General features: G+C 48.0%; 1 protein-coding gene across 3 annotated transcripts in view; it reads left to right on the top strand.

The window, feature by feature from the left end:
* Positions 1 to 497: 497 nt before the first annotated feature.
* The window catches only part of gss (glutathione synthetase), a 75,667-nt gene continuing 60,086 nt past the window's right edge, over positions 498 to 16,078 (top strand). For 2 of the 3 annotated variants that reach the window (XR_015080678.1, XM_086005788.1), the window contains exons 1-2: positions 498 to 596; positions 15,068 to 15,205. Coding sequence is in view for 2 of the 3 variants with exons in the window: in XM_086005788.1 (XP_085861914.1) it covers positions 546 to 596; positions 15,068 to 15,205 (189 nt within the window). In the remaining variant the exon portion in view is untranslated. Of the gene's footprint in view, positions 597 to 11,659; positions 11,747 to 15,067; positions 15,206 to 16,078 lie in introns of those variants that run through there. The other variant, XM_086005789.1, reaches the window with a different exon arrangement.

Here is a 16,078-nt window from a genome sequence, read left to right as displayed (position 1 = left end):
CCCTTCAACCTAAGCGCCCCAACCACCCGCCCACCCCTTCAACCTAAGCACCCCAACCACCCGCCCCTTCAACCTAAGCACCCCAACCACCCGCCCGCCCCTTCAACCTAAGCACCCCACCCACCCCGCCCGCCCCTTCAACCACCATCTGCCCCACCTGTGACAGAGACTGTAGGTCCCGCATTGGACTCATCAGTTCACCTGCGAACTCATTTTTAATGTGGAAGCAAGTCATCCTCGGTTCCCAGGGACTGCCTAAGACAGACAGACAGATATCTGATGGTCAGCTGACCAGAGGCGGCGCTGTGTCTCAGTCTAGCTTGGGGGAATGATCACGTGCTCATCGGCCCCCCCCCTTTTTTTTGCAACACGGTCGCTGTGGCAACCGACGCACGCAGGGCGCGCGAGGGGCAAGGGCCCGCCCCCCTGTCCGGCGCCACGCCGGGCCGCGAGTGGCTGGCCGAGCTGTCAATCACTCACTGGGCTGGTGGGGCGAAAGTAGCGCATGTGCCGAGTGTAGCCACTTTTATTGCCGGAGTGACAAGATGCAGGGCCGGCTGCCAAGTCTGATTGTACCCAAAAAGCCAGAAACCGAGGTAATCATCGCGCCTCTAGCATGCATTATTATTATTTTTAAAAAACTGCAAATAATCTTTTACCCGCAAAAAAAAAATCAACGGTTAATAATCCATCATCCGAACCGTTAAATCCCAGAGAACAGCCAGATAGATTTTGGCTGGAAAAGCCTCCCTGGCCACTGAGGGTTGTGGAGCGATTGTTAATCTTGTTGGTGTTGTATTTTTTTAAACTTTATTTTAAAAGTTTGCAACCGAGAGCCCGCCCCCGAAGTTCAAATTTGGGTTTTCGTTTTCATCTTTCCGTCGAGATTGTGTGTGTGTGTGTGAAATTTAATTGCAGAGAAAAGGAAATCCGGATGCAAAGCCCGACCTTTGCTCAGGGCCTGGTGTGAACTTGCTCCCGCTTGGCTACACACACACACTGTGCAAGGCCGACTGGTGCAGTTATTTCTCCTGCCTGCATTGTTTCCTGGAGTGTGCAAACTGCTGCTACTGTGTGTGTATTTTTTTAAATCTTGTCTTTCACTGCAGTAATTTAGCTAATTTGATTTGGTTACTTCTGTGAGTTTTTTTAATCCCTCCCCTTCCATTCGAGCATGCTAAGTTGTACGTCTTTGGCGCTTCCTGTTTAAATAACACGCAGAGTGAAAGGGAGAGATTATTATAAAATAATTATAGTCCAGATAGCTCATTTTCATGTATCTCGCCAGAGAGATCTTCAACATCCAGCCCCTTTCCATATTGTATCATCTAGTTTTTAAAGGATTCCAGGGTTTTTGCTTCCCTGACTCTCTCTAGATTTACCTTTTTTATTAGTTTGAATCTGTATCCCCCCCCTAGTTTTACAGCTGCAAGTTAATTTAAAGTAATATGCTGGGTTAACTTTCTCTGTACCCTTACTTGCTTCTCTAAGATCACTTCTCAGGTGCCTCCTTGCTAAGCTGAAAAGTCCAACTCCACGAAATTGTTTCCAGAGATGAAGGGGTTGTCTTATGAAGAAAGGTTGAGCAAGTTGGGCCTATACTCATTGGAGTTTAGAAGAATGAGAGGGGATCTTATTAAAACATAAGATTCTGAAGGGGCTTGACAGGGTAGATGCAGAGAGGATGTTTCTCCTCGTGGGGGAATCTAGAACTAGGGGGCATAATTTCAGAATAACCCATTTAAAACTGAAATGAGGAGGAATTTCTTCTCTGAGGTTTGTGAATCTTTGGAATTCTCTTCCCCAGAGAGCTGTGGAGGCTGGGTCATTGAATATATTTAAGGTGGAGATAGAGACAGATTTTTGAAAGGTAAGGGAGTCGAGGGTTATGGGGAGCGGGCAGGGAAGTGGAGTTGAGGCCAAGATCAGATCAGCCATGATCTTATTGAATGGTGGAGCAGGCTCGAGGGGCCAAATGACCGACTCCTGCTCCTCCGTCTTATGTTCGCTCATAATTCAGGTTTCTGGGAGTTTTTTGCCACACTGCCTCCAGCGCTTGATTGTCTCCCTTGTTTCTTTCTGACGAGAGGTCTCTCTCCTCAGAGCAGAGACGGTAAGGGGGAAGTTAATTAAAAAAAGAGTTGCATTTATATAGCGCCTTTCACGACCTCGTGACATCCCGAAGCACTTTACAGCCAATGAAGTACTTTTTGAAGTGTAGCCACTATTGTGATGTAGGAAACGCGGCAGCCAATTTGCGCACAGCAAGAACCTACTTTCAGCAATGTGATAATGACCAGATAATCTATTTTAGTGATGTTGGCCAGGACACTGGGGAGAGCCCTGCCCTGCCCCCTGCTGTTTTTTGAAATTGTGCCATTGGATTTTTTTAATGCCCCCCGAGGCGGCAGACGTTTCATCTGAAAGACGGCATCTGAATGCAGCGCTCCCTCGGTACCGCACTGGAGTGCCAGACTAGATTATACACTCAGGTCTCTGGAGCGCGGACTTGAACCCACAACCGTCTGACTCGGAGGGGAGAGTGCTGCCCACTGAGTCATGGCCTTTTGAGGTGTTCAAAATTATGAGGTGTTTTGGTAGAGTCGGTATGGGGAGAAACTGTTTCCAGTGGCAGGAGGGTCAGTAACCAGAGGACACAGATTTAAGACAATTGGCAAACGAACCAGCCGGGGGAGATGAGGAGAATGTTTTTTTTAGCGCTGCGAACTGTTGTGATCTGGAATGCGCTGCCTCTAAGGACGGTGGAAGCAGATTAAATAGTAACTTTCAAAAAGGGAATTGGATATAGTCTTGAAAAGGAAACCTTTTCAGTGCTATGTGGAAAGGGCAGGAGAGTTGGACTAATTGGATATCTCTCTCTTCAAAGAGCCGGCACAGCTTTGAAAGAATGGCTGCCTTCTGAGCTGTATGATTCCGAGTCTGTAAGTGAATGCAGTATTCCAGATAGGGTTGACAACAATGTTCCCTCTAAGCTGCACGCGCGCGTGGCCGCGCCAGTAATCTGCAAGGTCCCGCGCAGGCTGCTCGCAGGCTTTTCCATCAGAAATACCGCGCGTGCACAGAAAGCTAAAGGAACCGCGCACAACAAAGACACCATCCCTCCCAAATTCTCCTGGGGTCTCCAGGAATTGAAGTATAATCTCCTGGACATGAGCAACCCAGCAGAAAAATCATCGGCCATTTACAAAAAAAACTTTTTTATTCAGTTTCTTTGAACACTTTTTGATTTATTCTAAAAATTAGTGGAGTGGAGGAAGGCTGATTGAGTAGGCAGGTGGTTGGAGGCTGGAGATCCTGTAATGAAACCTCCAGAAATATGTCCGACCAGAGTTGGGAACAATGTTCCCGTTGAGCTGCACTCTGGCAGCCGCTTGCGGGCTTCACATTTGGGGGGAAAAACTGTGAATGCGCATACATTTGAAGGGGCCACGCATCCAAAAAAAAATTAGGGGGAGCATTGGTTGGCAACCCTAATTCAAGATGCAGTCGGACAGGACTATAAAATTTGATCACTGTCGCTTCTAACTTGTATTGTACTGCTTCAATTATGTAGTTCAACATCTTGTTGTCTTGCTACTCTGCAGTGGTGGGACATGTTTAGCATCAAGTCCACTAAGATTCCGAGGGTCTTTGAGCTTCATCAGTAGGTATTTAAACACCACTTATGGGTACAGTACGCATGTCATCTATTTTTGCTTCCTATTTGTAGCACCGTCCACTTGTCTGTATTAAATTTCAGCAGCGATTGTTCAGCCCACTTGCACATCTTGTCCAATTCTATAACGAGGGGGCCATAGATACAAGATTAAATGTAAGAGATTTAGAACAGTGAGGAAGAGAAACTGCTTTAAGCAGAGATTTGTGAGAGTGTATCACCAGGCTTTGTGGTTGAAGCAGAAACTATTTCAACATCCAAGATTAGATTTGATAGGTGGATCTCGGGATACAGGAACAGGATGGATAAATGTGATTGGTACTGCTTGTTCACATGAAGGCTAAATTTCAGCACAGACTGGTTGGGCTGAATCAGATGTTTCTGTTTTTCTCTCCTGGCCCGCTCTTCACCCTCCATAAACGTGATCTCATCCAAAACTTGGCTGCCCGTGTCCTAACTCGCACCAACTTCCATTCGCCCATCTTCCCTTGTGCTCGCTGGCCTGCATTGGCCTCGATTTAAAAAAATAAAAAATAAAAATTCCTCAACCTTGTGTTCAAATCCCTCCATGGCCTCGGTGGCGATCCCTATCTCTGTAGCCTCCTCCAGCCCTACAACCCTCCGAGATCTCTGCGCTCCTCCCATCCTGGCCTTTTGAGCATCTTTGATTTTCATCGCCTCACCAATGGTGGCCGTGCCTTCAGCTGCCTAAGCCCCAAGATCTGGAATTGTCTACCTCTCTCTCCTCCTTAAGAGCTACCTCTCTGACCAGGCATTTGGTCACCTGTCCCAATATCTCCTTGTGTGTCTCAAATTTTCTTTGATAACGCTCCTTTGAACGTTTTACTGCGTTAAAGGCACTATATAAATGCAAGTTGTTGTTGTAACTTCTGTGCATTTCTATGTAACTTCTGAGCTATCTCCTCCGATTCCACTGCCCCTCCAAAACTCGGCTGCCCGTGTCTTGCCTCGCGCCAAGTCCCGTTCGCCCATCACCCCTGTGCTCGCTGACCTACATTGGCTCCTGGTTAAGCAACGCCTCGATTTTTAAAATTCTTATCCTTGTTTTCAAATCCCTCCATGGCCTTGTCCCTTCCTATTTCTGTAACCTCCTCCAGCCCCACAACCGCGCCCCCCCCCCCCCCCCCCTTTCCAGCCCCGGAGATACCTGCGCTCCTCCAATTCTGCCCCCTTGAGCATCCCTAATTATAATCGCTCAACCATTGGCGGCCGTGCCTTCTGTTGCCAAGGCCCTAAGCTCTGGAATTCCCTCCCTAAACCTCTCCGTCTCTTTCCTCCTTTAGAACGCTCCTTAAAACCTACCTCTTTCATCTGCCCTAATTTTTGCCTTATGTGGCTTGGTGTCAAATTTTGTCTTATAATACTCGGGACGTTTTACTACGTTAAAGGCGCTATATAAATACAAGTTATTGTTGTTGGTGTTATCTACAAATTTTAAACTCTTTGAATGCAGGTGATTTCTATAAATTAGGAGCAGGAGTGGTTTCAGCACTGGACCCCGAGGTACTGCCTATATAAACTTGTCCCATTAACTCTTCCAGATGTCGTTTTCATTTATAGATGTGGGAAAAGGAATCTGTAATGGTAAAAGTGTACAGAAGTAAGATTTTTAATATATAGACAAACCACAAAACCATTTGATGCAACAGTGGCCAGAAACAAGAAGAAAATAAAATGCCAAATGTTGCTAGGTTAACGTGCGGATAGTAACCTGCAGTGTCACGAATTTTGTTCTGGCCATTGATCATCTTCTTCTTCTTAGGCAGTCCCTCGGAACCGAGGATGACTTGCTTCCACATTAAAAATGAGTTCTCGGGTGACTGATGAGTCCAATGCGGGACCTACAGTCTCTGTCACAGGTGGGGCAGACGGTGGGTGGGTGGGGTGCTTGGGTTGACGTGCGCTCCTTGCGCTTGGCTCCCGCTTGCTCCCGGCGAAGAGACTCGAGGTGTTCGGCGCCTTCCCGGATGCTTCTCCTCCACTTTGCGCGGTCTTGGGCCAGGGATTCCCAGGTGTCGGTGGGGATGTTGCACTTTTTCAAGAAGGCTTTGAGGGTGTCCTTGAAGCGTTTCCTCTGCCCACCTGGGGCTCTCTTGCCGTGCCAGAGCTACGAGTAGAGCGCTTGTTTTGGGAGTCTCGTATCGGGCATGCGGACAATGTGACCCGTCCATCGGAGCTGATCGAGCGTGGTCAAAGCTTCGATGCTGGGGATGTTGGCCTGAGCAAGAACACTGACAGTGCGCCTATCCTGCCAATGAATTGGCAGGATCTTGCGGAGAAGCGTTGGTGGTACCTCTCCAGTGCTTTGAGGTGCCTGCTGTACATGGTCCATGTCTCTGAGGCATACAGCAGGGCGGGTATCACATTGATACTTTTGATACAACAACAACAACTACTTGTATTTATACAGCGCCTTTAACATAGTAAAACGTTCCACGGCACTGCCAGGAGTATTTTAAGACAAGGAACTTGCCACTGAGCCGCATAAGAATAAATTAGGGCAGGTGACCAAAAGCTTGGTCAAAGAGGTAGGTATTAAGGAGCAACTTAAAGGAGGAAAGAGTGGTAGCGAGGCAGGGAATTCCAGAGCTTTTGGCCCAGGCAACAGAAGGCACGGCCACCGATGGTTGAGCGATTTTATAATCAGGGATGCTCAAGAGGGCAGAATTAGAGGAGCGCAGATATCGCAGAGCGACGGAGAAAAAGTAAAACCACAAGCCAGCGACTAGCAAAGCTAAAAACCGGTAGAACGAGTCACCGGACAGCATGTCATAGAGTCATAACAGCACAGAAGGAGGCCATTCGGCCCATCGAGTCCGTGCCGACTCTCTGTAGAGCAATCCAGTCAGTCCCATTCCCCCGCTCTATTCCCGTAGCCCTGCAAGTTTATTTCCCTCAAGTGCCTATCCAGTCTCCCCTTGAAAACATTGAGTGTCTCCGCTTCCACCACTTCCGTCGGCAGCGAGTTCCAGGTCATCACCACTCGCTGCATAAAAAAGTTTTTCCTCACATCCCCCCTGTATCTCTTGCCCAAAACCTTAAATCTGTGTCCCCTAGTCCTTGTACCATCAACTAGTGGGAACAGCCTTTCCCCGTCTAGCCTATCCAAACCCGTCATAATCTTGTACACCGCTATCAAATCACCCCTCAACCTCCTTTGCTCTAATGAAAACAAATCCAGCTTCTCCAACCTGTCCTTTGTAGCTAAGATCCCCCATCCCTGGAACCATTCTGGTAAATCTCCTTTGCACCCTCTCGAGGGCCTTCTCATCCTTCCTAAAGTGTGGTGACCAGAACTGGACACAAGCTGGTATCAGTTATGGTGACCATGAAACTAGTGGATTGTCGTAAAAACCCATCTGGTTCACTAATGTCCTTTAGGGAAGGAAATCTGCTGTCCTTACCGGTTTGGCCTATATGTGACTCCAGACCCACAGCAATGTGGTTGACTCTTAACTGCCCTCTGAAATGGCCTAGCAAGTTGCTCAGTTGTAACTAACCGCTACGAAACATAATGAGAATGAAACCAGACGGACCACCCGGCATCGACTTCGGCACCGGCTACGGACACGGCAACGGCGCGCCCAGCCCAGTCGACCCTGCAAAGTCCTCCTCACCAACATCTGGGGACTTGTGCCAAAATTGGGAGAGCTGTCCCACAGACTAGTCAAGCAACAGCCTGACATAGTCATACTCACAGAATCATATCTTTCAGCCAATGTCCCAAACTCCTCCATCACCATCCCTGGGTATGTCCTGTCCCACCGGCAGGTCAGACCCACCAGGGGTGGCGGCACAGTGGTATACAGTTGAGAAGGAGTGGCCCTGGGAGTCCTCAACATTGACTCCGGACCCCATGAATTCTCATGGCTTCAGGTCAAGTATGGGCAAGGAAACTTCCTGCTGATTACCATCTACCACCCTCCCTCAGCTGATGAATCAGTACTCCTCCATGTTGAACACCACTTGGTAGACACACTGAGAGTAGCAAGGGCACACAATGTACTCTGGGTGGGGGACTTCAATGCCCATCACCCAGAGTGGTTCGGTAGCACCACTACTGACTGAGCTGGCCGAGTCCTAAAGGACAAAACTGCCAGTGTGGGCCTGCGACAGGTGGTGAGAGAACCAACACGAGGGAAAAACCTACTTGACCTCGTCCTCACCAACCTACCTGTCGCAGATGCATCTGTCCATGACCGCATTGGTAGCAGTGACCACCGCACAGTCCTTGTGGAGACGAAGTCCCGTCTTCACACTGAGAACATCCTCCACCGTGTTGTGTGGCACTACCACCGTGCTAAATGGGATAGATTCAGAACAGATCTAGCAGCTCAAAACTGGGCATCCATGAGGTGCTGTGGGCCATCAGCAGCAGCAGAATTGTATTCCACCACAATCTGTAACCTCATGGCCTGGCATATCCATTACCACCAAGCCAGGGGACGAACCCTGGTTCAATAAGGAGTGTAGAAGAGCGTGCCAGGAGCAGCACCAGGCGTACCTAAAAATGAGGTGCCAACCTGGGGAGGCTGCAACACAGGACTACATGCATGCTAAAAAGCGGAAACAGCATGCTATAGACAGAGCTAAGCGATCCCACAATCAGCGGATCAGATCAAAGCTCTGCAGCCCTGCCACATCCAGTCGTGAAAGGTGGTGGACCATTAAACAACTAACGGGAGGAGGAGGCTCTATGAATATCCCCATCCTCAATGATGGTGGAGCCCAACACGTGAGTGCAGAAGGCAAGGCTGAAGCGTTTGCAACCATCTTCAGTCAGAAGTGCCGAGTGGATGATCCATATCGGCCTCCTCCTGAGGTCCCCGCCATCACAGAAGCCAGTCTTCAGCCAATTCCATTTACTCCATGTGATATCAAGAAATGGCTGAGTGCATTGGATACAGCAAAGACTGTGGGCCCTGACAACATCCCGGCTATCGTGCTGAAGACTTGTGCTCTGTAACTAGCCACGCCTCCAGCCAAGCTGTTCCAGTAGAGCTACAACACTGGCATCTATCCGTCAATGTGGAAAACTGCCCAGGAATGTCCTGTCCACAAGAAGCAGGACAAGTCCAATCCGGCCAATTACCGCCCCCTCAGTCTACTCTCAATCATCAGCAAAGTGATGGAAGGTGTCGTCAACAGTGCTATCAAGCGGCACTTACTCACCAATAACCTGCTCACTGATGCCCAGTTTGGGTTCCGCCAAGACCACTCATCTCCCGACCTCATTACAGCCTTGGTCCAAACCTGGACAAAGGAGCTGAATTCCAGAGGTGAGGTGAGAGTGACTGCCCTTGACATCAAGGCAGCATTTGACTGAGTGTGGCATCAAGGAGCCCCAGTAAAACTGAAGTCAGTGGGAATCGGGGGGGAAAACTCTCCACTGGCTGGAGGCACAAAGGAAGATGGCTGTGGTTGTTGAAGGTCAATCATCACAGCCCTAGGACATTGCTGCAGGAGTTCCTCAGGGCAGTGTCCTAGACCCAACCATCTTAAGCTGCTTCATCAATGACCTTCCCTCCAACATAAGGTCAGAAATGGGGATGTTCGCTGATGACTGCACAGTGTTCAGTGCCATTCACAACTTCTCAGATAATGAAGCAGTCCATGCCCGCATGCAATAAGACCTGGATGACGTTCAGGCTTGGGCTGATAAGTGGCAGGTAACATTCGCACCACAGAAGTGCCAGGCAATGACTATCTCCAACAAGCGAGAGTCTAACCACCTCCTCTTGACATTCAACGGCAGTACCATCGCCGAATCCCCCACCATCAACATCCTGGGGGGTCACCATTGACCTGAAACTTAACTGGATCAGCCACACACACATACTGTGGCAACAAGAGCAGGTCAGAGGCTAGGTATTCTGTGGCGAGTGTCTCGCCTCCTGACACCCCAAAGCCTTTCCACCATCTACAAGGCACAAGTAAGGAGTGTGATGGAATACTCTCCACTTGCCTGCATAAGTGCAGCTCCAACAACACTCCTGAAGCTTGACACCATCCAGGACAAAGCAGCCCGTTGGATTGGCACCCCATCCACCACCTTAAACATTCACTCCCTCCACCACCGGCGCACTGTGGCTGCAGTGTGTACTACCTTAAGGCTAAAGGGATCAAAGGATATGGGGAGAAAGCAGGGACAGGGTACTGAATTTGGATGATCAGCCATGATCTCATTAAATGGCGGAGCAGGCTCGAGGGGCTGAATGGCCGCCTCCTGCTCCTATCTTCTATGTTTCTATATCTACAAGATGCACTGCAGCAACTCGCCAAGGCTTCTTCGGCAGCACCTCCCAAACCCGTGGCCTCTTCCACCTAGAAGGACAAGGGCAGAAGGCGCATGGGAACACCACCACCTCCAAGTCACACATCGTCCTGACTTAAAAGTAGAGGAAACTCTTGTTTAAACGGTGTGGTAAACCACTGTTAACCTGTACATGCCTGTGTGGTAAACCACTGTTAACCCTGTACAAGTCCAGGCATGTCTCAGCCCCTGGCTCCAGCCCTAAGCCCGGGTATAAAGGTGACTCACCACCCTTCCCCCGGGAGCTCTTAGGATGGATTCACTAGCAGAGGCATGCTCTAGTTCTTAGTCAATAAAAGCCTACTTCATATAAGTCCATTTCGTAGTCTTTGGTATTGTTGATAGCGCATAAACGGCACCTAATTATCCGGAATTCTCTAATAACCAGCAAAATTCAGGAGTAGGTTTTGAGGCTTCCGTATACTGTATATTTGTGGCTGTGTAACCGGAGTTCTCGTACATTTTGCCGTGTAACCATGGCTCCTGCACTTCTGGTTGTGTAACCGGGTCCCTTGGACCTGTGGCCGTGTAACCGGGGCTCCAGCACTTGTGGCCGTGTGATCGGGGCTCCAGCACTTGTGGCCGTGTGATCGGGGCTCCAGCACATCTGGCTGTGTGATTGGGGCTCTCGTACGCTGGGCCATTGTCACTCCATGTCCCTTCTTCGTTATCCGGAATTTTTAATCAACCGGCCCCATCCTGGTCCCGTAGGTGCCGGATACCAAAGAGTTTCCTGTATATCGCCGATCCTTCATCGTCACTGGGTCAAAATCCTGGAACTCCCTCCCTAACAGCACTGTGGGAGCACCTTCACCCCACGGACTGCAGCGGTTCAAGAAGGCGGCTCACCGCCATCTTCTCGAGGGCAATTAGGGATGGGCAATAAATGCCAGCGATGCCCAGATCCCATAAGCAAATTAAAAAAAAAAAACCCAGCTGTGGCCTAACCAGCGCTTTATAAAGGTTCAGTATAACTTCTCTACTTTTGTACTCAATACCTCTATTTATGAAGCCCAAGATCCCATATGCTTTGCTAACCACTCTCTCAATATGTCCCGCCACCTTCAGGGACCAATGCATATTAACTCCCAGGTCCCTCTGTCCCTGCACACTCTTTATAACTGTGCCATTAAGTCTATATTGCCTCTCCTTGTTCCTCCTGCCAAAATGCATCACCTCACACTTCTCTGTATTAAATTCCATCTGCCACTTGTCTGCCCATTCTACTAGTCTTTCTATGTCCTGTTGCAGTAGATTGGTATCATCCTTACTGTTTGCCACATCCCCAAGTTTGATGTCATCGGCAAATTTAGAAATTCTACTCTATTCCAATATCTAGATCATTTTTATATATATATTTTTTTTAAAAAGCAGTGGCCCCAGCACTGACCCTTGGGGAACACCACTGTCGACCATCCTCCAGTCTGGAAAAAGTCATTTACCACAACTCACTGTTTTCTGTCCTTAAGCCAATTCCTTATCCAAACTGCCACTGACCCACCCATTCCATGAGCCTCAGTTTTGTTAACCAGCCTGCTATGTGGTACTTTGTCAAGCGCCTTCCGAAAATCGATGTAGACAATATCCATTGCATTCCCTTTATCGGTCCTCTCTGTTACTTCATCAGTGGAGTAAAGGCTGCAGAGCGGAGCTGAAAATCCAGTCGAACCAGTTCAGCAGAGACACATTCGTAAGCTTAAAGGTAAACTGTAGCAGCAGCGATGGAGTCAGAGCAGGTAAGTCTAATGGTGTAATCCAGTGCAGAAACATAGTCTAGATGTCCAGAGAAGTCCAGGAGATCGAAAACCAATTTGACAAAAGAATTGATACAAAAAGAAAATACTGCAGATGCTGGAAATCTGAAATAAAAACAGAAAATGCCGGAGAAACTGCGCAAAAAGTGCCGAGTTTCTCCAGCATTTTCTGTTTTCATAACAAAAGAATTGCGCAGCTTAAGACTTGAAGCGACTGAAAAGCAGAGCCGCGCCAAGGCCGCGGAGTCAAACCGTGTTGTCGGCAAAGCCCTGCCCGCGAGGGATCCAGTCATTAGAGGTCAAGTTTCAGCAGAGTTCCGGCAATTGAAAGAGCTCGGTGAGAAAGAGAGACGCCGGCAGACGGACAGTGGACTCTGCAGGGGGTACCTTTAAACTTGTAGTTTGGGCTGAAATGCCTTCACTATCAGAGGCAGGGTATCTTAAGCAATTGAAGAAAGGAGATTTGGGGGAAAGAAAGGGCAAAAGATGGCAATGGATGACCACGGACACAGTTGAAGAGAAGAGCAGCTCAGAAGGGCTGCCGGCCCAGCAGCCATTTTGGAATTCCGTATCTATAGAGCTTGTACGCAACTGCTGTTAAAATTGTGCAATTTATAGAGGGGGAGATGAGAGTTTTTTTCACTTCCCAAGTTGTCGGGTTCTGGAGCGCTCTACCTGAAAAGGTGGTGGAAGCTGATTCCATGAATAATTTTAAAAGGGAGTCGGACGAGTTCTGGAGGACGAGGAACTGACCGGGGTTCCGGACAGAAAGCGGGGGGTGCGGAGGGACTAAGCACGACTGCTCTTTCAAAGAGCCAGCGTGGGCACGATGGGCCGAATGGCCTCCTTCTGTGCTGTAATTTTCTATGATTCCATAGTGCTGGGCAGGTTCAGCATCAAGAAGGAGAAAAGAGCCAAACAAAAAGGGCACATCTGCCTCAGACCCAGTGCTTGTTGCTTTAAAAACTCTTTGTAGAATAATTTGTCTGTGACTGCACAAACCGCTCCGGGTACAGGTATATTGTGTATCAGTAAAACAGGTTTATTATGTGCAGTTTTGGTTGAATGTGTGCAGTTTTGGTCGCCTTATCTGAGGAGGGATGTTCTTGCCATGGAGAGAGTGCAGCGAAGATTCACCAGACTGATACCTGGGATGGCAGGAATGACGTATGAGGAGAGATTGGGTCGATTAGGCTTATATTCGCTGGAGTTTAGAAAAATGAGAGGGGATCGCATTGAAACTTATAAAATTCTAACAGGACTGGACAGACTAGATGCAGGAAGGATGTTCCCGATGGTCAGGGAGTCCAGAACCAGGGGTCACAGTCTAAGGATAAGGGGTAAGCCATTTAGGACTGAGATGAGGAAGAATTTCTTCACCCAGAGAGTGGTGAACCTGTGGAATTCTCTACCACAGAAGGCAGTTGAGGCCAATTCATTAAATATATTCAAGAAGGAGTTGGATATATTTCTTGAGGCTAAAGGGATCAAGGGATATGGGGAGAAAGCAGGGACAGGGTACTGAGTTTGGATGATCAGCAATGATCGCATTGAATGGCGGGGCAGGCTCGAGGGGCCGAATGGCCTACTCCTGCTCCTATCTTCTATGTTTCTATGGCCTCCTTCTGTGCTGTAAGTCTCCATGATTCTACAGTGCTGGGCAGTTTCAGCATCAAGAAGGAGAAAAGAGCCAAACAAAAAGGGCACATCTGCCTCAGACCCGGTGCTTGTTGCTTTAAAAGCTCTTTGTAGAATAATTTGTCTGTGATTACACAAACCACTCTGGGTACAGGTATATTGTGTATCAGTAAAACAGGTTTATTAAGCATTAAATATCCAGTACAAAGAAGTAATACTTAACAAGAAGATAGTCGCAGTCTGTTCATCGAACCCCAGCGCTCCTTCCGAGTGACTGCGGTGCGGTCTCTTTATTCTCTTGCTGTGTTCTGTTGACTGAAGCTGCTTCTTCCTGTGGCTTCGCGCTGCTTTCGGTGTTCAATAGCTGTATTTCTATCCCCTTTTTTCTCCCTTTTGCCTACGTGGCAGTCAGTAAGCAAGCTATCCTTATCTGAGAACAACCTTCACACTGAGTTCTCACAGATGTTTTTTTTGCTTTTTAATTACAGGAAACTTTGGTTTATCCGGAGGTTAACTGTCCGGAATGCTCGAGCCACCGGCAAAAATCAGGAGCCGTTGCGTTAGGTTTTTTTTCTTTTCGTTGCTTTTTTTTTTCACCAGTCAGGCTCTGCGAGGTCTCGCTGAAGCTGTTGCTAAGCTACAGAGATGCTTGCAAGGTACGCCCGACTGTTTAGAAGCTGTTGCTAAACAACAGGGTTTGTTGCCAGATACGGAGCTCAAAATCTCCGTATGTTTCAACATTAGCGCTGGTTTGTCCGGCAGTTTTGATGGGACGGCAACAGGTCGGTGCCGGATAGCACAAAGTTTCTTGCAGCTCATTGTTTGGCCGGTTCTGCGTTTTTGAGAAGACAGGGATGTGGTGACTGTCTCCAGCCCCCTGTCTTCTTTTTGCAATGTTGCTGAATTTCTTGTTCCCCACGATCTCCTTGTTTACTTAACAGACCATTTTACAGAATTACAATCAAGTTGGCATAGTTTCCCCATCCTGCTTTACTTCTCAGCCGCTCGCCATTTTATACAGGCTTTTTAGGTTTTTAACATACAATTTCACACATTACAGTTATTTAACAATGGTTACAAAATCTTAACAATGTTTACTAAATCCTACAGGTGGTACTCTATCCTACATGCTTTCCATATTGGAACCAAAATGGTTTAACATATACTTTTCATTAATGAGGCAGCCCTTGTTAACTCTTGTGGTTGGTGGGGTGAAGTTGTGTTTTTTCTCTTGTGTGTTTAGTGTGCTGTGCTGTCACGTGACATACAGGCGACCTTGTGATCTGTAAGAATTTTTTTGTCCCTCTTTTTGCCCCTCGCCCCGTAACCCACAGAGTTCAACTTCAGCCACGCTTGATGTCTTGTTGACTGTTGTAGAGTTGCCTTTGTCGAGCAGATTACCGGGCAGGTCCTGTATAATGTTCCTCATGTATTAACAGGTGCCTGTTTAGGTGACCAATATTAGTGGAAGGGTACTAGATGCCTCCCTCCTGTCAGTGTGCTCGCATTAACGGATCTCCTGTGACGTTGAGAATTTAAAGGGTACAATTATAGGCAAGATTTGATGAGAGGATGGGGGTGGTGGTGGGCAAAGTGGAAGAAAATTGGATGCCCCAATATGTAGTGATTCTAATATTGCTGTGTTGTTGCATTGTTTTCTTGCAGGTTCTTATGTCTCCAGTTGCCGCAGATGAGATACTGCAGAACAATAGTCTTATCCAGCACCTGACGATCGCTGCGAAAGATGCAGCTCTTCTTCGTGGAGTCCTCATGAGGACCAAGGAGGAACCGAATAGCACCGAGGTTAGTTCTGTGAGCATATCTCTTTTTTGAATGCACACTTCCTCCAATGTAACAATTTTCATTCACAGCCAAACTTAGGATAGTTAGCCCCCGAACTTATTCTTGTTATTTGCCCCTCGTTGTCCTGTCCTGTCCGTCCGACCCGATCCTGTTCCTCCCACTGTTGTCTCTGAACTCCCAACTCGCCCTCAAGAAAGAACTTGCATTTGTATAGCGCCTTTCACAAACTCGGGACATCCCAAAGTGCTTTGCAGCCAATGGAAGTATTTTTTTTTGACACGTAGTCACTGTTGTGATGTAAGAATGCAGCAGACAATTTGCGCACAGCAAGCTCGCGCAAACAGCAATGTGATGACAACCAGATAATCTGTTTTTTTTAGTGAAGTTGGTTGAGGGATTGTCCAGGACACCAGGGGGAACTCCCCTGCTCTTCTTCGAAATAGTGCTAGGGTCGATAGAGAGAGTGTTTCCACTCATGGGAAGAGCATAACTAGAGGCCATCAATATAAGGTAGTCACCGAGAAATCCAATAGGGAATTCAGAAGAAACTTCTTTACCCAAAGAATGGTGAGAATGTGGAACTCGCTACCACAGGGAGTGGTTGAAGCAAATAGCATCGAGACATTTAAGGGGAAGCTGGATAAGCACATGAGGGAGAAGGGAATAGAGTGTTATGCTGCTAGAGTTAGATGAGGAAAGACAGGAGGAGGCTCGAGTGGAGCATAAACGCCGGCATGGACTGGTTGGGCCGAATGGCTTGTTTCTGTGCCGTATATCCTATAATTGTACGTCGTGGGTTCAAGCCCGTTCTGAAGACGTGAAAGGCTCTCTATAAATGAAAGTTGTTTGTTCTTGACTGTTGAGATGGGCCAA

Source organism: Somniosus microcephalus, chromosome 13 (assembly GCF_052327205.1).
Source record: "Somniosus microcephalus isolate GS21.2 chromosome 13, FLI_Smic_1.0, whole genome shotgun sequence".
Lineage (NCBI taxonomy): Eukaryota > Metazoa > Chordata > Chondrichthyes > Squaliformes > Somniosidae > Somniosus > Somniosus microcephalus.
The sequence above is the reverse complement of the archived record's forward strand: the minus strand, read 5'-3'. Positions and strand labels throughout refer to the sequence as shown.